This window comes from Rousettus aegyptiacus, unplaced genomic scaffold, assembly GCF_014176215.1.
Source record: "Rousettus aegyptiacus isolate mRouAeg1 unplaced genomic scaffold, mRouAeg1.p scaffold_m13_p_13, whole genome shotgun sequence".
NCBI classification, from domain to species: Eukaryota; Metazoa; Chordata; class Mammalia; order Chiroptera; family Pteropodidae; genus Rousettus; species Rousettus aegyptiacus.
Genome location: NW_023416288.1, coordinates 28,519,402 through 28,541,415, shown reverse-complemented (window position 1 = coordinate 28,541,415; position 22,014 = coordinate 28,519,402). Strand labels below are relative to the sequence as shown.

At 31.8% G+C, this 22,014-nt stretch overlaps 1 protein-coding gene across 5 annotated transcripts in view; it reads left to right on the top strand.

Moving 5' to 3' along the window:
- The window catches only part of SNX13 (sorting nexin 13), a 112,675-nt gene that overhangs the window by 51,316 nt on the left and 39,345 nt on the right, over positions 1-22,014 (top strand). For 4 of the 5 annotated variants that reach the window (XM_016139473.2, XM_016139475.2, XM_036230391.1 and 1 more), the window contains 8 exons: positions 7,582-7,703; positions 7,794-7,895; positions 9,143-9,231; positions 12,886-12,969; positions 16,314-16,452; positions 16,836-16,924; positions 20,067-20,166; positions 20,994-21,187. In XM_016139473.2, the coding sequence (XP_015994959.1) occupies positions 7,582-7,703; positions 7,794-7,895; positions 9,143-9,231; positions 12,886-12,969; positions 16,314-16,452; positions 16,836-16,924; positions 20,067-20,166; positions 20,994-21,187 (919 nt within the window). The remainder of the gene's footprint in view (positions 1-7,581; positions 7,704-7,793; positions 7,896-9,142; positions 9,232-12,885; positions 12,970-16,313; positions 16,453-16,835; positions 16,925-20,066; positions 20,167-20,993; positions 21,188-22,014) is intronic. The other variant, XM_036230392.1, reaches the window with a different exon arrangement.

The following is a 22,014-nucleotide window of genomic DNA, read 5'->3' as shown; positions in this document are numbered from 1 at the left end:
AGAATCATTTTTTTTCAACTATAGACAACATGTTTTGTATAGGTAGTCTCTGTCTCTTTATTTCTTTGGTACATGATCTTAAAACTACTGTTTTATACGTGTTGGAATAATGAATACTCAAATTCTTGTTAATCAAATTCCCATTTATGACTTACATGTTAATTTTCTTTTCACAGCATTTTAATATATTTTGCTGTTGGACCATGAAATGTTTTATTTACCAAGAAAAATTTACCAAAAATTTTGTTTATTAAAATAGTTAACAGCATGAATTTAATTTTTTAATACCTTATTTAACATTATACTTAAGTGACTGTGCTCTTAACCCTAGATAATTTTTCTTCTTTTCCTGTAGCTTAATTAAAGCTTTCAGTTCTATATTCTTTATACTAAAATCCCCACAGTAGGTGAGCATTCTTCATGTATGTTCTTGTAGGTTGTTAATTACATTCTGATGTCTATGTCCTTTAGAACATCTGGATGTTTGACCACTTTGAAGCACTGGGACACAGGACTGGACTTCTTCAGTGTTCTAGTTCACCAAATACTATTTCTTTAATATGGTTACATAAAACTGCATGCCTAATTTTTTCTCCATTTCCACCATTTTTTAAAATAACTTTTATGAGTCAGGAGGTTTCATATTATTAGTTGTAGTGTAGAAAACACTGAATTGAAAATTAGGAACCCTGATTATTTTAAAAGGCCTTCATCTCACATTATAATCTAGAATAAGTGAATTAATTCCTGGCACTGTATTTATAGGGGCTTATGGTAATTATTTCAGGTCCCTCAGTTTTAACATACTAAGATACCCTGTCAGGTTGGTCCTTCTCCTGAAAACTCTCACATACTCTGTACACCTCATTTTTGAATACCATTTGGGGAGTTATTTTTTTATAGTGAGTAGGGTTGCTAATTAGATTTAGTTTACTTTGGGATTAAAGTACTCCTCTGGTCTATTGTTTTACTAATAGGAGATCTTAGAGTAGGATGATAATAAAGTTTATTTAAACCTTTTATTATATTCCTACATGGTCAGAAAGGATGTTTAACCTCAGATATACAAGATGTACTAGACTAATCTTTTCTTAGTGTTTAAAAAATCTCATATTAATGAAACTTTTAAAATTTTTTGATTATTCAGACCACTGCTATTCTTTATAGAATGCTGAAAACACAATAAATTTGTAGTTTTATAAGTCCACTACTGTAAGTTTTGCGAGGTGTAAATACTCACACCATGGTAAATTTTAAACTGTCAGCATGAAGTCACTGAACACAAAGTTAGGAAAGAGCTGTGCACACACTGGGAAGAGGTGCAGCCAAGCAAAGGGAGCAGACAGATTTGTGACTGTTAAGTAATGAGACTTGTTTCCTTGTGTGGTTGCTAACTTAGTGCCTATAAAATAGGAATTCTCCATATATTTTTTAAGGATTTTGGTAGAGAGTAATAGTGAATTTCATGTAAGTAAGTTCAGGAGTGTTGGGAAAAAAAATCATTTTTTTATACTTATAACTAAATCCTTAAAGTAGATATTAAAAGGGAAACAAAGGCGCTCTAGAGAAATGTAATGTGTAGTATTTATGAGAGAATCGAGGCTGGGAGAAAGGGGGGACTTTAATGAAATTAGGAGCCAGCTTATGATCCTATGCCTTTATTTTGCTCAAATTCAATTTTAGGTTGAAGCTTTCGACACTGTAACAAAGTAGTCCCTCAAGGACTCTAGAAGAGTGGAAACAAGTAAAAGCTTATGTATTTTAGTCAGACAGAAAAAGTTGAAAACCACATGATATCACTTATATGTGGAAATTAAACTTAGAAGCAACAAACGAACAGAGACTCATGGTCGTGGACAATAGACCAGTGGTTACCAGAGGGTGGGAGTGGGGAGGGAAGAGGGGGAGGAGATGGGGTGAAAGAGGTCAAATATGTGGTGACAGAAAGAAATCTAAGGATGGGTGGTGAACGCAGGCTGCTGCCCCCACACACACGCGCGCCTTACTGCTAAATTGTATACCTGAAACTTAACTGGATTTTGTTAATCATTGTCACCATAATAAAAAAATAAATTAAAAAAATGGTTTTTGTATTTTAAAGAGTATTACCTTTCTAATTGTGAATTATGAGGGGGAAGTTACTGCCTGATTCAGCGGCTCAAGGAAGAAGGACTTTCTTCACAGATTGGTTACCCGCTTTCAACAAAACATCTGTGGGTCAGTTGATCAAAACTTGTTCTAGTGGAATAAAACCTTTCTCAAAATTTCTATAAAGGTGCTTGTCAAAATCTTCCCCAAAAAACCTATGAATTTTATTATACGAATGGTTTTTTTAAAAAATCTGATCTTTTCTACATAAAAAAAAAACTTTATATAGGAAATTAATACATAGTATTTTAATTTTCTGTGATTGTTTATTGTATTGCCATTATTAAGATATCTTTTAAAAACCTTTGTGTATGTGTGTGTGTTTGTATGTATATACATACACTCTGCAGTAAACAGTGTACTGTGCCATTCTTCTTAACTGTTTTTAAATAAGGTCGTTTCTGAGAAAAAATAATGTGTCATTAGGAACATAACACTTACTATAAGATGGTTTCTATGGGAAAATCGGTTTTTATTTTCGTCATTTTGACGTAAAGGACCTGTTCCAGGAAAATATTCTGCCAAGAATGCGAAGCTGAGCTTTACTGCCAAATGGTCACTCACTTCTCTATTCAGGCAAATCTAAATGATGACCCAGCATATAACATGCTTATTCCCCTCTTCTGCTCATTCCTACATCCTTTCTTTCCTCATTTAAATACTACTCATTTATGAAGATCTGTAGCCTCTTTAATTAATCCTATTTAAATTACAACATATCACTTAATTAACCTGTACTTATTTCTGTGTATGGTTATTGTCAACAGAAATTTAAGCTATTTTTTGGAATGTTACCAATCGTGTACTACTGTAGTAGAAATTTGCTTAACTTCCCTTTAGTTAGCCAGTACTCTGTTCCCTTCGTAAAACATACTGACTCATGCCCTTAACATTAATGCTAGGCTAATAGGTCACTTTCTAGTACTTCTGTCCACTTCTGTTCCTGTTTTTTGAGTTTTAAGCTTATCAAAAGTCAGTTGTATGTTGCCTCAACCTTGCCTCTTATAATCTGATACATTTGTTCGGTGTGATTTAAAGGAGAAAGATTATCAAGTGTGTTTAAAAAGTTGTTTTTGAACCTGTTTATATAGTCATATAATTTAAATACTACATAGAATGAAGAAATATGAGTATGGCAAGGTAATTCCTATGAAAAGTAAGTCATTTGCTTTGAAATTTTACTCAAAGCTAGTTGCTAAATAGATTGCAGTTGAATTAGGTATATAAAAGACAACTCTGAAACATTGGTGAAAAGTCTTGAAGAACTATTTTTCATATTTGTTCACAAATGTCTTTAGTTGTCATGCCATGTAAAAGAAACTGGAAGCTATAACTTTCATGGTGTGAGAATGGTTTATTCAAGACAAAGACTACATTAATATCACTGAGGAAAAACTTAGTCAAATAAAAGGCCTTTATATTAAAGGTTTATGATTTAAGCTAAAATTATATATATTTGTGATTCTCTCTTTTGAGCAAACATTTTGATTTACAGGTTCTTAACTTACCAATTTGTGTGTGTGTGTGTGTGTGTGTGTGTGTGTGTGTGTGTGTGTGTATTTGTTGGGATAGGTATTTAGTTTATATAATCATACTCATAAAGCTTAAGTGTCCTTAGAGAAAACAAACCCTGGTGAGTGATGTGACTTGCTAAATTTCACAACTAATAAAATGGTGAATTTGTTACTTGCATCAAGAGCATATATGCTAGTCCAGGACTCTGTACAGAAATACTTAATTGATTTTGGTGTGTGTTTTTTTTTTTTACGATGGTTAACTGTACACTGCTTAGAATAGATAGAACCCAGTGAAGCAGTTTATATAATCTCAGCCCACATATTTGGGACATTCATTACCTTTTTTAGGCATTGGCATTAAGTAACTTTGGGGTTTAGAGAAGCAAAAAAAGTTTCTCAGTTTATGTTTTATTTTAGAACTTTTAAGAGTAAAGAAGTAACTGTTATGTGTCTCATGTGGCCATTTTCCAAACATCTGTTAACAATGCTCTGACCCTGAAAAAGGCATCAGTAAATCAATATGCATTGAGAGCCTCCAATGTTTAACACATTAGCCACTGGGGCTACCACTGTGAATAAAATGAACACAATAGAATAAAACAAAGTCCCTGATTTCCTGCAATTTTTATTTTTGCAATTGAATTATTTAACCGCAGGTTGTAAGTGCTATAAAAAATGAAAATTTTGGTACTACGAGAAAATATAACCGGATATCCAGACCTTGTCTGAAGAAATAAGGGAGAAGATCAATGAAGGCTGATGTGTGGAGTTAACTTTTTAGATGGACTCTAAAATATAAGTGGCAATGGTCAAGTGAATGGGGGTGGGTGTGGAGAAGAGAAGGGAAATTTATGGAAAGAGGGCAGGGATGAGCTAACTTGGCAGAGTCTGTCCAGAGGCACTGAGATAAAAAGCGGCATATTTGAGTTTGAGAAATGGAAAGAAAGCCTGTGAGTCTGCAGAACAGAAGGAAGGAAGAGGGTGGAACAGATGATGATGAGGAAGTAACCAGTGTCCTGGGTATGCAAGATGTTAGAAAAAGTATTTGCGCTTAGGCCTAAGGTTAATGGAGAATTATTGAAGGGTTTTTCAAGCTTTTGTACTGTCATATCTGTATTTTAAAAAGATCACTCTGGCTATTCTATCAAAAATAGAATGGAGGAAAGACAAGGGTAGGTGTGGGAGACCAAGTAAAAGGCAGCAAGTAGGATGCTGGTGTTTGAGATGGAGATAAAAGCATACAAAATGTATATTCAGAGAGGTACACTTTATAGTTTGTCTTTTGCTTTTGTGCTTAAATTTAAACTTCATGGTTTGTTTGCATTCTTAATTAACCTTTGTAATTCTTGCAACCATACTGTCCAGATAGGTAAGATTCAGGATCTATTATAAATTTTATATTTTCAAGGTAAGGTTGACTTATTCTGTTGGTCATATAGGAAATGTTTTATTTTTAAATTTAAGAGATGAAGCTTATAAGTAATAATAATAAAATAAAAATGTACATAATAGGATTCATTGTGTAATAATACAGGTGTTAGAATAGGAATCATGTGAGGGAATATTTTAAACAAATGAAAAAGGGCCTTGACTAGGCATAATTTAAGAATAACTGATATTAAGAGCTCTAAAAAGCTACATGTGTATCAATAGAAGGAAATGTGGCTGTTACATAAATTGAATGATTTTTTAAATTGATTTATCTTCATGTTTCCTTTATTACATATTTATCATACATCACAATTAAGAAAGTACTTTACTTACATCAACATATTTTCAAATTTTGTTAATACAAGTACTACTAGAAGTTGGTAGTAGTTTTTTTCCTAATTTATAAATGGGGAACAATGTATTACCATTGTTCTTATCTTCCTAACCTAGAAAAGTTCCTTTGAGTTGAAATTTACTGTATGTTTGCATGTATTTGAAGGAAATGAGTCAAGCAGAGGGAAAATAGTGACCTTGGATAGAGAGAGAGAATACTGTGTTCCCCACCCTTTATGTATTTGTATTTTAAAAATGGAAATCTATACTTAAAATATGAAATAATTTTTATATTTTTATATTTTTGCATTGCTCTTTAATTTTCACTCATTTTAAATGTCATTACATCCTTTATAGCAATGGTCCCCAGCCTTTTTGGCACCAGGGACTGGTACTCCTGTTGAGAATCTTGTGCCTGATGATCTGAGGTGGAGCTGAGGCGATGCTCGCCCTGGGGTTGTGGCTGCAAATACAGATGAAGTTTTGCTGGCTTGCAGGCCTCTGACCTCCTGCTGTGTTGTGTGCCCCCGCCCACCCCACCCCCCCTTGATACCACCAGACCTTGGCCCCTGGGGATTGGGGATTCCCGCTCTATAGGGAATTGAGATGGATTTTAAATGCCTTCTAAAATTAGTAAATTTTATTTTGTTCGAAAATGTCAGTAAATTATATGTATGGTATTGTACTGTGAAACAGAGCTTGAAAGATTATATATTCTGCATTCTTCTAAATTTGTTAGAAGGAACTTTTGATGGATTAATGAGGTAATGGCTTATTTAAGTATGTATGGTTTTGTTCAAATATTCATGTTAAAGATCTTTGAAAGATATTTATACAGATTGTGATTTTTTTTTTTTAAATAAGAAAAGACTCTAGAGACTGCTAGGTTTCAGTTTTTATTTTAGTTTTTTATGTTGAGGCTGAATGTTGTTATCAAGTTTAGTATAAAGTTATATACATGGCTCTTATACTCTAATAATATTAACCTCCCCTCAGATCCCTGAGCTCCAGTGACTTTTTAATGTCAATTTGTTTTTTGTTCCTATACTTAAAATTTACTCTTTTTTCATGTATATAACAATCATAATTATGTATTTAAAAATTAGTATATGAGTATTAATAACTTATGTTTTTATATGAAAACAGCTATCTGTTATATTCCTCAATGCCATCACCACCTTTAAAAGCTTTCTCTCAAAAAGTGACAGTAGTCAAGTCAGTTTCTTCACTAGCTTCTTTAGTATACTTATGTGGGTGATTAACATAATGAATTATGGTGTACTTTTTTTTTGGTTCTCGCATCGCCTAGTATCTTCATGAATAGACTCTTTGTCTTCTATCTACTTGATATGTTTCTAAAAATGTGAATTAATTTTAGTGCTTATTTAAGGACAAAGCATTAAAAAATGTTTAAAGATATCACTTAATTTAAAGAGAGGCATAAAGTGTTTTTGGCTTATTGTATTTGTTATCAGTTCCATGAGTGTCTAAATTAGCAATGTTTCTTGAGGTCTCTGTTCTGTTGCTTTTGAGATAGAGTACTAAATAACCTAATAAAATTGGTAATCACCTTTTTCATAGCTAAGTGTAGCCACATTCTTTAAACCATTTCTGTATTATTTCAAATGATAAAGTTTTTAAGTGCTAGTATATGCAAACAGAAACCAATCAAACTCATACCTAACATGTTTAGTTCAGAACTTGGCTTATAAAAAGAAGTATGTGGAGAATTCAGAAATGGTTGAGAAGGAACCAAGAAATGTCTCAAATGCTCTTTGAAAAGCAAATAAAAATGTTCTGAATTCCTAATGTATTCTTATGTCTGGGATGAGAAATTGCATGATATACCTGTTGTTAGACTCATTTCAGATTTAAGCAGAAAAAAACTTTTTTTTTTCTGTTTAAGTACTTAAATATTATCTTAAATTTTGACACATAAAATACTTCAAGTAATATTGCTCAAAGACTTAGTCAAATAGATTTGATACACTTTAGGTTTTGTGAAAGGGAGTGCTAATTAAAGGAAACCTCAATATAAATAAATTCAGTCTCTGTGATAACCATGTTGTCTTTCCATAGTCTTCAAAATGAATTTATATCTTTTGATTAAAAAGCATTTACATAATGTTTTGTGTAATGTGTTTTTCATAAGGTCAAAAGAAATAGACTGGCAACCTTATTTTACTACACGCATTGTAGATGATTTTGGCACACACCTACGAGTATTCAGAAAGGCTCAACAGAAGATAACAGAGAAAGATGATCAAGTAACAGGTAATATCTCTTTCCATTTGAAAATCAGAATTTTAAAATCTGTTTTCTTTATCATTCATTGTATCTTGTATTTTTCCTTTCTTGGTCCAGGTACAGCAGAAGATCTTGTAGATACCTTTTTTGAAGTTGAAGTTGAAATGGAGAAGGATGTTTGCCGTGATCTAGTGTGCACTTCTCCCAAAGATGAAGAAGGTTTTATTTTCAATTTAACTCTTTTGAGAATAGTGACTGTTCACATTGGTTAAAGACAAGTTGTAGGAAACAGTGAACAAATATGAGGGTAAAATCTAAGAGTGAAATTTTACAGGACAGGTAGCATAGTAAAGACTCTGTTACTATTCTTTTTATTTTAATTTTTAATTCCTAAAAGTAGTTTCCCAGTTCTTTTTCCTGTTATAAAGGTCATCTTTAAAATTTAAAGATGGTAATTAAAGATGACCTCTTTTGGCTTCTTTTAAAATATAACAGGCATAAACATTTTATAGTTAATTTATCTTCACCTTGAATTTATTAATTTATTAATTTTACTTTAAGAATACATCTGTTACCCTAAAATATTTTCTAAGGGAATGATTATAATGATGTCAAATAAAATTTATAGAGTTGAATATACTTATCTTCTTTGTGGGAGGTTAGACCGGGTAGGTTTTAGCTGAAGATGTTGTCTTTTCCTAGTTTTGCAATGACTAAGACTCTTTCCTGCTTGGCACATTTTTCGATGAACAGGATCAGCTGTATCATTATAGTCCCATGAAGTGTCAGCATAGGCACAACTACCGAAAAGCATTTCTAAGTTGTGGAAATTGTTTTCCTTGAGTTTTAAAACGTGCTTAACCTTTTTTTCTTTCCTTTCCTTTTTCCCTTTTTTTTTCTTTTTTCCTTTTTATATTTATTGTGCAGTTCAATTTTTAATTGTCATTTCATTAGCACTGATATGAAATAACTAAATGTGAGGAATAGATACCATGATGTGCAGGACTTTTATGTAAATCAAGACCTCATAAATCAGTGAAATAGAAGAACATACTCTTTTTCCTTATGTTGTTACCTGCCAAATTAGTGGAGGTTCTTTCTTGAAAGAAGAATTTCCAGTATATATTTTTAAAGATGTACAAATAACTTTTAAGTATGCAAAGATAATTAGTGTGGTAGGAGTGCATATTACAGGGATACAGCTGAATTTGTTCTGTGGGCACATTTGTAATGGAAACTTCTCAATGATTCAAAACGTGGGATAAAACTAAATAGAATTAAAAAATACTTGTTTGATTAATGAATAGTTATTTGGAGAATAGTGAAGGAATTTTTAATGAATATGTATTACTCAAATCATAATCTATTATAATCAAGAAACTGCTTATTTCTACCTTTATGTGTTTTATATTAGGTGGAGATTTTATATTTTCTAATGTTGTTATAGCTACCCTTTTTATTTCTAGGATTCCTAAGGGATTTGTGTGAGGTCTTATTATATTTATTGCTACCTCCTGGAGATTTCCAGAACAAGATCATGCGATACTTTGTCAGGGTAAGCTTAAACTCATACCAAATAAATGGCTGTAAAGAAAGTTAGAGTAGTATTTCTTAAAAGTTTTGGTCTCAGGACCCATTCTGTTGCTGCTTGTTATCCATTCAGAAAATATTTATTGATGATTGATAAGTTCCATATTAGGTGCAAGGGATGCATACTCGAACAGAAATATTTTCTTCCTCAAGGGGACTTTAAATAATATAGTGGGGAGAAAGAAATTTAAGAAATGTAGCAGGCTAATGTAGTGACTATAATATAGTCAGCTCTTGACTGACCAAAATTTTAGGAGAAATAGGAAAAGGTATATTTACACTTGTAAAAATCATTAAGGACCTCCAAGAGCTTTTTTGTTGTCTATTTTATCTACTAATATTTGATTTATTACAAATTAAAACTAGGAAATTTTGAAACAATACATAGCACACATTCTATTAGTTGATGGATATCATCGTATCTTGCTTCTTCTTGAAAATATTACTCTATGCGTGTCTCATCCTATCACTGGACAACATTTTGAGAACTGCCTTATGTAGAGTTAAGGACTTGGATTTTTGTTTATAACAAAGATGTGTTTAAAATCTTCTTTAATATAGCAATACCTATAAAATTACCTAAATTAGGCTAATTAAAATACTTCTGGTTAGAAACTTTAAAAAAAACTTGGTAGCTATGTTTTTGCTACTTGTAATTGGAAAATGGATAAGTTGGAGGAGAACAATGGTCTTGGACTTTTTTCCCCTGACTATAAACCTTTAGAGTTAAAGGACTAATAGTCTGCCTTTGGCTGTTGGTTATGATTGAGAAATGGTAGCTACATGAGTCCTCATCCTGGATAAATGGGTAAAGTGAAAGTATCTGTTTTTTTCTAAAAATGAAAGCTTATGATCTCTTTAAGACTAAAGAGATCCTGTAAAACAGATTCCAATTCCTGAGGTGTGCTTTTATGCTTGCATGCTATTGCTTAAGCAACACCAGATAACTTCCTAATACCTACCTAACTTGAGTTCAGTGCTCTTCTCAGGTCGGGTAATGGTACTGTGAAGTAAATAAAAAGTGCTTGGTTTTGATGGGAAGAGTCCGATAGGTTCTATATTGTTAAGACCAATTATTTGGGCTAGTCATTTTCAAGGGAAGTAAATACCTGGCATATCTATTACTAAATTCACATCTACCACTGTAGGAAGGGATTGCTAATCAGTTGTAGCCCTCGTTTATGTTGAGTATGTATCTGTTTGGCTTCAGAAAGTTTGCCTACCTGGTACTCCAGACAGCCACAGTTAGGCAGTGTCTCAGCAACATTTCATGTGGCCGCCCATCTTTTACTTCTTGAAACTCTGTCTGTTTTTAGATTCCATGTTATTGCTCTTTTCTGATCATTCTCACTTGGTCTCCTTTTGAGTCTTCTTTACATGTTTTAACTCCTACTTTAAAGTTTTTCAGACCTGGGCCTTCTTGCTTATTCATCCCTTTGGCTTTAACACCACACCAACCAAATATTAATATCTTCCAGATTTGTTATCTGTAGTCCAGACTTCCCTTCTGAGCTCCAGGCTACTCTCAGCAGCTACCCACTGACTCATAGCCCTTTTAAACTTCAAATATCCAAAATGGAAATCTTCTTGCCTCCATAGCCTGTCTGCCTTTTAAATATTTTCTCCATCCCAGGAAATGGTATGACCATCTAGCAGAATTTTCAGATCTCCGGTCATTTCAGAAGCTGACAAGGCCTGTGTGACATGGCCTTGTTTACCTCTCTGGCCTTCATGCCATGTGGTCACTCTGTTCCAGCTAGTATTCTCCACTGGTTTCTCCAGAAGCGCCGTCTTCTCCCCTCCTTATTCTCTTGGCTAAATTGTGTTCATCCCTCATATCTCACTTTCTCAGAAATGCCTCCCCTGATTTCCCAATTCAAAGCCCGCTCATTATTTCCTATTACCGTCGGTAGGTACCCATTTAATTTCTTTCATAACATTTATTGTATTTTAAGATGATAGTGTGGTTTTTGTGTTTACTTACTTGATGCTTTCCTCTAATAGAACTGTAAGTCCCGTAACAACAGAGGCCATATAGCTCTCTTTATCATCATTGGTGGTTACATCATTGGTACTTGGTGGTTATCAAAGGAGTGCGCACATAGATTAGAAAACCAGTTTTAATGTAAGAGGAAACCTGTTTGACCCCCTGCTCACTGCAGTGCACATGTTACTGTAGCTCCCTGAAGATTAAGCTGACTCTTAGGATCGATCTTTGTTATAGTTTATAATAACTAGGTTATAGTTTAGAATAATTAGAATTGTTTAAAGACCAAATATATTTTGCTATAAATTGCTCTTTGAGACCAGTATTTCTTTTTGGTAGAATCTAATCGAGTGAGCATAATTGTAGAGCACTATAATTCAGCAAATTACTTTTTTTTTCTTTTAACTTCATAGGTCTTTATAAGTTTTGTTGTTAATTAAATAAAAGTATTCTCAAAAGACATTTTGTTCAGCTTAAATAACAGATTAAAGACTTCTTTATGTGGATCCTTTGCCTTACTTATACTTATAGAGGAATTATTGTGTCATGATTACATCTTGACTAATTAGGAGATCAAAGTAGTTTTCTAAAACAGATCAACCAGTTGCATTTACTGATAAGAATCGTTAAATTTATTTAAAATTCTTCCCCATGTGTTTTTCTTCTTTTAAATCAATTCGGAAAAAGAAACTTAAAAAAAAAAATGGTTTTTTGTTTGTGAACTTTCTCCTTACAAAGTACATTTTAAAATTTGAGCATCTGGGGCCAGAGACATAATTTGAAGGAAGGAATTTTGTAAATACTAAATAAAAATTTTAAGACATGTTTAATTGATAGAACTGATGAGTCTCACTCATACACAAAAGGTTCCTAGAAGGTTGTAGTGTATTAGAGAAGTAGAAGATAGACAATTACATAGAGAATGGTAAGTGATAAATGCCGTAAATACAGGCATGTGTATTTTAAACATATAAATTAAAAAAGTGTTCAGCTGGAATGGTCAGGGTTTATATAATTGGAGAATTGACTCTGTAGTCCTTGAAGGAAGGGAAGAATTTTAATAGGAGCATAAACAGCTAGAAAGAATGAGAAGGTATATTCTAGAGAATGGTGAATAATTAATTACATTAACATATTTATTATTTGTATTATTTTCTATTAGGAAAATTTTCAAACAGACGAGTACAGAGAATAATATGATAGACATTTATGTACTAACTACCCAAATTTAACCAATGTTAATATTTTACCATAGTTGCTCAGTTCCTCCCTTAAAGGTAACCTCACTATTCTAAAATCAGTGTGTATCTTTTCCTTCTCTTCTTTATTTTTATACTTTTAGTATAGATATAGGAATCCATAAACACATTTACTGCCATGTTTTGCCTTTTAAAAACTGACATAAATGCTAACACATAACAGGTAGCTTTTTGCTTTTCTCCACTCAACTCTAGTTGTCGTCGTGGCATACTAGCTCATCTGTTTATAAGCTTATGTTGGTTTTCAAGTTTTACGTTTATATGTGTTATACTTTTCTTAAATAACAGTATTGTTTTAGGAAGTTAACATTATGCTATTGATTTGAGAAATATATTAGATTAATTTTTTTTTTTTTTTATAATTTTTGTCCAGGAAATCATTGCACGAGGAATTCTTCTTCCATTAATAAATCAACTCAGTGATCCTGATTATATTAATCAATATATCATATGGATGGTATGTACTTTCTAAATTACAACTCTATTTTTAAAATGGTTTTTTAAAATATAGAGATATGATTTGGAGATCAGGATGAGTAAGCAATAATTTATTAAATTAAATAAAATGGATCTAAAGATAATTTTTATATTTTCAGTATTTCTGTTTGCTAATATGTTGAATGTGCTATCCAGATTCTCTGTAAGAAGTGTGTTGATAAAATAATCTTTACAGTTTTGGTGCTGTTACTACTTATTTAAATTTAAAAAAGGATATTTTACTGCCTGTATGTATAGATGATGAATATTTTTTAAAGCTGCTATTTGGTTTTAAATACAACTTGTGACCTGAACTACTTAAATAGTATATATGTACTTCACATTTTACACTGCATGGTAGAGAATGAGAAGATCTGTGTTCTAGATCTATTTTCATAAGTTGCTTAGTGTTTATAAGCAGATAACTCATAGTTTTTCATTCATCAGACATATCGAAGTGTTAGTGCATGCTAAGTTTACTTGCTCTCATTTTTTTGCTTGTTATACATGGCTTTCGATTATTTATGGTTTTCCTCAGTAAATTCATGTCCAAGAAGAGTTGTAAATGGGCTATTGCCAGGGATATTTTGATTAATACTTCTAGATCTTTGATTCATTTTCTTGAATCTGGAATTTCTTCTCTACAGTTGTCTTCTATTAACTCAGTCTAGCTTTCCCAAGAAGGAACTACTCGAATGTTCTTTTTTTTTCCATAACCATCATCAGACTTGCCATCGTTGATGCTGCAGTGTTCATCTCTCCCACTAGATTGTGGGTTACTTGCAGGCAGAAATTAATTTCCTAACTTTGTATTTCTAGACCCTTTCATGGAGGTCACAGAACTTGATTCTTCTTTTGTCAACTTTCATAGAGTCCTAGTAGGCTTTAAAGCTACCAAGAGCTTTAAAACATGCATATTTGCATAATTAAAAATTTTAAAAATTCATTTCCTTTGGTTAAGAGTTCTACCTTTGAAATATATTCTAAATTGAAAATAAGCAAGTTTGCAACAATATTTAAGTCCTCTAATGGAAACATTGCTTATAGTACTAAAAAATTGAAATCAATGTAAGTGTCTAATGTAGAAGATTAGTTTAATAACTTATGGCATACTCATACAATAGAATACTATGCTGCCATTAAAAAATGATGATAGTATATATTTATGAATATGAAAAGATGTTTATATTTTATGTGAAAAGGATAAGGAAAATGATGTGTATAGATATGTAATCCTTTTAATACACATATAAATATAATTTATGAATGACCGTAATTCTGATAGGATATATACTGATTGAAATGTTAATAGAGAGATAGAGTTATGAAAGTTAATTTTCTCTCATTTATATATTTCACTTTACAAGGAGTATGGATTATATAATAAAAAGTAATTTTTAAAAAAGGAAACAGATAAAACTTTAAAAAATTTAAATAATACAGTAAGGGTAAATGGTAAAACTTTTTTTTGTAACACACACACAAATGGATATTGTATACTAACCTTAAATAATCAGGATACAGTACTCTATAATCTTACCTGTGTTACAAAAAAGGATGCATGATTACCTGAATGTTATAGGTATCTCTTACTCATGGGATTAGGAATCATTTCTGTTACAGCTTTCTTTAGTTTTCAGGAATTTTTCGCTGAGCTTACATTAACTGTAATAATTAGTTACAAAGTGTAAACATTTTGAGGGGACTTAATGAATATTCTAAAAAGAATTAAACCACCAAATTTTACTTGTTTTCCCCATAGTTAGCCTAGTACTACTATTATGTATGGTGCTTGAGTGTTTTTCTGTTTAATGAACAGGAATTGATCACTATCGTACTTTGCAATATAATATCAAAAAAATATATTTAAAGGAGAAAAATTTAATCATGGATTTTTAGCCTACTTTGTTGTCTAGTTTATACTTGACATTATTTGTATGGAAAATTCTTTATGCATAGGTATCGTAAAGATTAAAATGAGTTCTGTTCTTATTTTTTTCACTCAGTTAAATTATCATATTAATGATATTTAAGTTATAGTTCATTTCTGTTTGAAAGGAAAGGTTTAGACAGTATATTAGTAACATATCTTCTCTCTATATAAAGTGTTAGTGTTACCCAACAATAGTTTTAAATTTTTAAGTCATTTCTAAAAATAGTTTGAATGGATTGTATTAGTCATCTCTACATATACATTTTACTTCTCCTTCATTTCTTATTAAGTTCATGTTAAGTCCAATTTCTTGACTGTGGAATAGATTACCTAATTGGTTCATATTGTTATCTCCAACTAGAGAAGATAAATGAAGAGCAATTTATTATTTTTTTATGTATTTTTAGAAAAGTTAAGTTTTTAACAACCTTTTTCTTTTATTATTAAGGTAAAATTTGTATAAAGTGAAAAAAACTGCCAAATGGTCTTCTGAAGTTGTATTACAAGTTTGCATTTTCACTAGCACTGTTTGAAAGTTCTGTTTTCTCGGTATTCTGGACATTTGGCATTATCGTTTTAGTATAGATATAGGAATCCATTGTAGTTAACATCCATGTCTCTGTAGACTAATGATATTAAGCATCTTTTCATGTGCTTACTGGCCAGTTTATAGTTCAGGATTTATACAATCCCCAACGAGTTCTTTGACTCGTTGAGGATGGAAAATGTTTCAAGACTGTTTCCTTTTCATAGCTCCCTTTACTGCTTTACTTGGCTTAAATTTTATGAGCAGTCATAATGACTTGTCCCTTCACAATGTCCTCAACTACCTTTTTTCCCTCTCTCACTTTATTTGCTTGATGAAACAACACTCTGGTTAAATCCAGCTTAGCTATCTACTTTATTCCTATTCTTAAACAAGTGGCTGAAGAAAAAAACAAAATAACAGAGTAATTTATATCATCAGAATGATTCTGTTAAATTTAGGTCAGAGAATTCTACTATTGTGTTAAAAGCCCTCCATTAACTTTCCATTCCACTCAAAGTGATAGCTAGAACATTTACTATACCCTACCAGGTTCACCCTATGTTACCACTAATCTTGTCTTCTACTCCTCTGCCTCTTCTTGGTATAGCTCCTGGCTTTCTGCTGTCATCAAACATTCTGACCATGCTTCTTTACTTTCTAGTGCGTTGTGTATTTCACTTACCTTGTAAACAGTTTGTGACCCACAAGAATGTAAGCACCATGAGTACAGAAATTGTAGTTTTGTTTTGTTGCAGCACTGGGGATATGGCAAGTTGTGCCTGTTACAGGGTAGTCACGCAAAAATCTGTTTTTCCTTAATAAGCAAGTCCCCCTCTCACCTGTTTTTTAAACTTTTTTTCAGATCCGTGATTCTAATTGCAACTATGAGGCCTTTATGAACATTATTAAATTGAGTGACAATATTGGAGAGCTAGAAGCAGTCAGAGATAAGGCAGCAGAAGAATTACAGTATCTTCGATCTCTAGATACAGCTGGTGATGGTAATTTATTTAAGTATAAGACTGTTTTATTGATTACTGTGTCTTTAAACAAAACTAATTTACCTAAATATCATTTTATGCTATTAATTGTTTTTACCTTAACTAAATTTAAATCTTTCCTAACATGTTAACGTGTGCTAAGAATTAAGTATTACAGTTTTCTGAATTAAGACTGTTATTATTGAAATTATCTCTAAAAGTTAAGATAATTGGCATGTTTTAATTTTAATTAAGTAATTTCACTATGAAATTTTAGGTAACTTTATTTAAGTAAATAATTGCTCTGCATCGGTTTTTATGTTAAATTACAGTGAGTGCATGTTTAAAACATTTCAAAGTAACCTTACCATTTTGTAGCTCATAATCATTTTGTTTGTTTTTAGATATCAACACTATCAAAAATCAAATAAATAGCTTATTATTTGTAAAGAAAGTATGTGACTCAAGAATACAACGGTTGCAGTCAGGCAAAGTAAGTAAAGTACTTTTGAACTTAACATTTATTTATAAATATATTCTTTAAAATGTCTGACAGTCTAGGGGGATGGGCAAAAATGTTGAAGAGGATTAAGAAGTACAAATTTCCAGTTATAAAATAAGTCTTGGAAAAATAATGTACAGTACAGGGAATATTGTCAGTAATTTGTAATAACTCGGTATGGGGAGATGGTTACTAGGCTTATTGTGATCACTTCATAAGGTATGTAAATGTCTAATCACTATGCTGTACATTTGAAACTAATAATACAGTACATCAAATGTAATGTAAAAATAAATTGTAAAAATGTCTAGCAAATCACAGAAAAGATATTAACTAGTGCAGTACTGTACAAAAAAGGTTTAGAAAAAACTTCTTTTTACAATGTAATATTAGTATTTGTTAACCAACTTAGATTAAAACATTTCATGAAAAACACGAAAGTTATTGAAGACTTTATTTAATTTTTTGATTTATTTATTCATCTATTATTTATTCAGATTCAGCATTTATTGAATGTTATACACTGGCCACTGTGTTAGATTGACCTGAAAGGCAGACTGTCTTCATGGAGCTTACGTTTTCGTTGCAGAGTCAGAAAATAAGCCAATAAGTAAATTGATATATGCTGTAAAAAAAACAAAAAAAAGAAAAAGAAAGAAAGTAAAAAATGAAATGTGAAAAAAATGAGTAGAGGGATAGAAAATGTCTAGGAGTGTTGTAGATAGGTGCCGAGAGATTTGGTGACATTTGAGCATAAAGAGCCTGAATAACATGAGAGAGTCCTGTACATTTTTTTTTAGTAGAATCTTTCAAGCAAGGTGATGGTCTATGCAAAAGTCCTATGGTAGAAACTATGAGTTCTTAAAAAAGAAAATACAGAACATTTCAGACAAGGCGAGAGCAAGGTCCTGAGATAAGAAAGCGATTAGTGAGTTAGAGGCAGTTAGTTAGTGTGGCTAGTATGGAATGAATTCTCAGACGGGGTTGTTAGTAGGAATGAAATTGGAGAGGAACCTTGGGGATTAGATCATATACTGTTTTACCTGCCATAGTAAGATTTTTTAAAGATTCTAGTTGCAATGGGAATTCATTGGAGATTTTCTCTGGTGAGTGACTTATGAATTAAAATGATGACTTTGACTCTTTATGATGAATAGATTTTGATGGAGTGTTGAGGGCAAGAATGGAAACTAAGGTTATTTAGGAGACTCTTGCTTCAATCCAGTAAGAAATGTCTACAGAGATTGTGAGAAGTAGTTAGAGACTGGAAATAATGCTAACAGGATTTGCTCATGGATTAATATGGGGTGAGAAACTTAAAAAGGACTCACAGATGATTTGTAGGTTTTTAGGCTAGCGTGAATAGTGTTGCTTTTTACTATAAAATGGATAAAACAGGGAGGAGGAGGTTTGGAAAGAAGAATCTAATTTGGGGCATTTTAGCTTGAGATCCCTGTTTGACATTCAAGTAGACATGCTAATTAGTGAACTCAAGCTCAAGGGAAAGTTAATGTTAGAAATAAACTTTGAGAATTCTCAGCTTTATCAAATGTTTGTTTAAAGTTAAGAGACTGGATGAGGTTACCTAAAAGAGTGAGTGTAAAGTAAGTAAGAAGATACCAAGGACTTCGTCCTGTGGTACTTTAGTTATTAGACTTTAAGGCAAAGTAGACTGTCTCCCCAAAGATACAGGGTAAGTGGCTGGTGGGATTGAAGGAAAACCTAGGAACGTACTATCTAGAAGCCAAATGTAGAACGTGTTTAAAGAGGTGAGAGATCAGGTATGTCAAAGGCTACTAATAAGTTGAGTAAGGTGAAACTTACTATCGACCACCACGGGGGTTGATGATAGCATTCTGATGGAAAGGAACAGTGGAGAGAACCCCTGATTAGAGCTAGTTCAGGAGAAAATGGAGAGAAATGAATCAGAAACAGTGATTATAGTTAGCTGTTTGAACGAGTTTTGCTATAAGGGAGAGTAGAGATTTGGGGCTGTAAAACAGAAAAAAAAAAAAACATTATTTATTACCTTCAGTTTTTAATGTAGTCACTTCATGTGCTGGCACTGGGTTGCTTTATGCCAGACATTTTAAGTTAGCTACCTTTAATTATTCAGTACTTACATGAAGGAAGATACTAATTGCAGAAGAAGTTTTTTTTCCTCCAAATTATCTTCCTTCTCCTTTATGTATCACCTGTGCCTAATTTACTATCCATCCCTGAATAAGGTAGCCTGTCTAACTTTCAGAAACTTAACTGTCTTTCCTTTTTAAGTAGAAGGTGGTGAGATATGGATTTGAGAATATATACGGAGACACTAGTGAAAATAGTTCTTAGAAAAATCACGGGTTTTAAAGGAAAGGACAGCAGGCTTTGCAAACAGACTTACTCTTACCAGCTTTGGGATCACAGGCAGCCTTTCTGATATTCAGCTTTCTTATCTGTTAAATGGCATTGGTGATATTTATCTAATACAATTGCTAAAGAGAGTAAATGAAGTAATGTGTGTAATGTACCTAGCACAGTGCTTGACTTGTAGATTCTCTAAATTTTGAACACTTTAAAAAAAAAATTTTTTTTCATATGTAGGTAGTTACTGTACTTTATAATGTTGAAAAGTATGTATAATTTATTATTTACATAGTCTGAGAAGAAATATATTTTCAGCATTCATATTTCTATGAAATACATTATAAGAGTTTTGACTGTCTTAGCAAAATTACTCTTTGGGAATATTTTCTGTTTTCCTGGTGGATAGATCGTAATCTATACTTTAAAATGTAGAGATTTGTTTATTCTTGTACATATTAAGTGATCTAAACATCTCCGTTAGCCCTTAAAATAGTCATTTTCATTTAGAGTACGTAGAGAATAATTGAAAATACAGTCATTTACATTTATTTTGTGTTGGAAGAAATGATGCTTATCTTACTTTTAATGTGTATTTACTCAGCAACTCTGAAAATACCATTCACTGAGCTGAAACTGTTTTATTGGGAACCCACATGTACAAGAGTGGAAAACTTTATTTTTATTTCACTTTAATTTGGTGTTTTTTTTAGACCTATATAAAGATCTTTAACCTAATGAGTGAATAGATGAAACATTAACCTACATTCACTTTTATGTATAGGAAATAAATACTGTGAAACTGGCGGCAAACTTTGGGAAACTTTGCACAGTCCCTCTGGACAGTATTCTTGTAGACAATGTTGCACTACAATTTTTTATGGGTATGTAAATCTATTTTATGAAAATAATATGGTCCTTGAAATTTTTAATAATCGTAAATGTTATTAAATTTAAAATAATGCTCAACATGCCAAATCTGTCCTCTACTCCCATTTCTTTGGAAAACATAGATGTAGAGATTTGTTTTGTTTTGAAAGAAATAAATGCTTATAACTCTAATGAGCATATGCTAAACGCTTTTAAAATAAACCTTAGGAGAGTCTACTATGAATTTAAATTGAGAAAGAGTACTTTATGAGGATAACATTGTGTATATAACTTTTTGCATCAGTCTTGTGTATGAAAGAGAGAGGGAATTTGTTTTTATGCCATCTTAATATATACATATTTATTAATTTTATTACTCTTAAAATTACATTCAGTTGGAGGATATGTCTAGCAAAACTCCCTGATTCTTCATTTTCATGATCAAAAACATAATTGCATGGTTTGTTGAAAGTTCAGTTCTTAATTTTAATATTTAAAGAAATATTAATATGTATTATGATTACTAATTTTTATTGAGAAGAAAAGCTGAATGTTGGTAAAGTAGTTTATTTCTGACGAAGCCTTGTGTAGCAGTTTTATCTCCTAGAGATTTTATCATGAAAAATGAGATTTGAAAAAGTGCTTTTATTTGTGTTTCCTATATAACTAGTCTTTTTAGCTGAATCAATTTATGATAGAACTGTGTTTTCACCTCACAAATTTACTAAACATTTCAAAATGTAGAATTTTAAGTTATGGAAACTTTAATCCTTCTTACGTATCACACAGTCTATGCACCCAGAAATGTGTGATATTAGCATCTACGTATTTTGTTTGGTAGATTACATGCAGCAAACTGGAGGTCAAGCACATCTCTTCTTCTGGATGACAGTGGAAGGATACCGAGTTACAGCCCAACAGCAGCTAGAAGTTTTATTAAGTCGTCAGAAAGATGGAAAACATCAAACCAACCAAACCAAAGGACTTTTAAGAGCAGCGGCTGTTGGAATTTATGAACAGTATTTATCAGAAAAGGTTAGTGTATATCTTGGTTACTGTGTTTTTATCTTCTTTGGTGGTACCATTAATAATAATTTTTATAGTAATTGTAAATATCCATTACTCATGCTAGGGACAACTGCTTCACAAACATTGTCTCGTTTAATCCTGATAACAGTTTTATTGTGTATTATTATCTTCATTTTATAGGTGAAGAAAATAATGTTTAGAAAATTGCATTACCTTGGCCAAAGTCATAAAAATACTAAATGACAAAGTCAAGGTTCAAGGACACTTTAGATTCAAAGACATAATAGTTGAAAGTAAAAGAATGGAAGAAGATAAACCATGTAAACAGAACCAGAACAGAGCTGGAGGTGCTACGCTAGCATTAGACGATAGAATTTAAGATAAGCGTTGTTGCTAGAGAGAAGAGGAACGTTTACACTAGTAAAAGGGTCAGTTGATTAGAATAATGAAACAATTATAAACATAACAAAGGCCCCAAAAACATGAAACAAAAACTGACAAAATCAAAAGGAGAAATAGACAATTCAACAATAATAATTGAAAACTTCAGTACCCATTCTCATTAATTGATAGAACAATTAAAAAATCACTAAGGACATATAAGAATTAAAGAACACTAAAACAGTTAGACCTTTCACATCTATAGAATATTTCCCTTAACAATAGCAGAATACACATTATTTTCAAATACACATGAACATTCTCCAGGATAGACCATCTGCTAGGCCCTAAAATAATTCTCAGTTTAAAAGTATTAAAAAATCATACAAAGTATGTCCTTTCTCAGAATTAATTAGAAAACAACAAGAATATTTTAGGAAATCATAACTGTT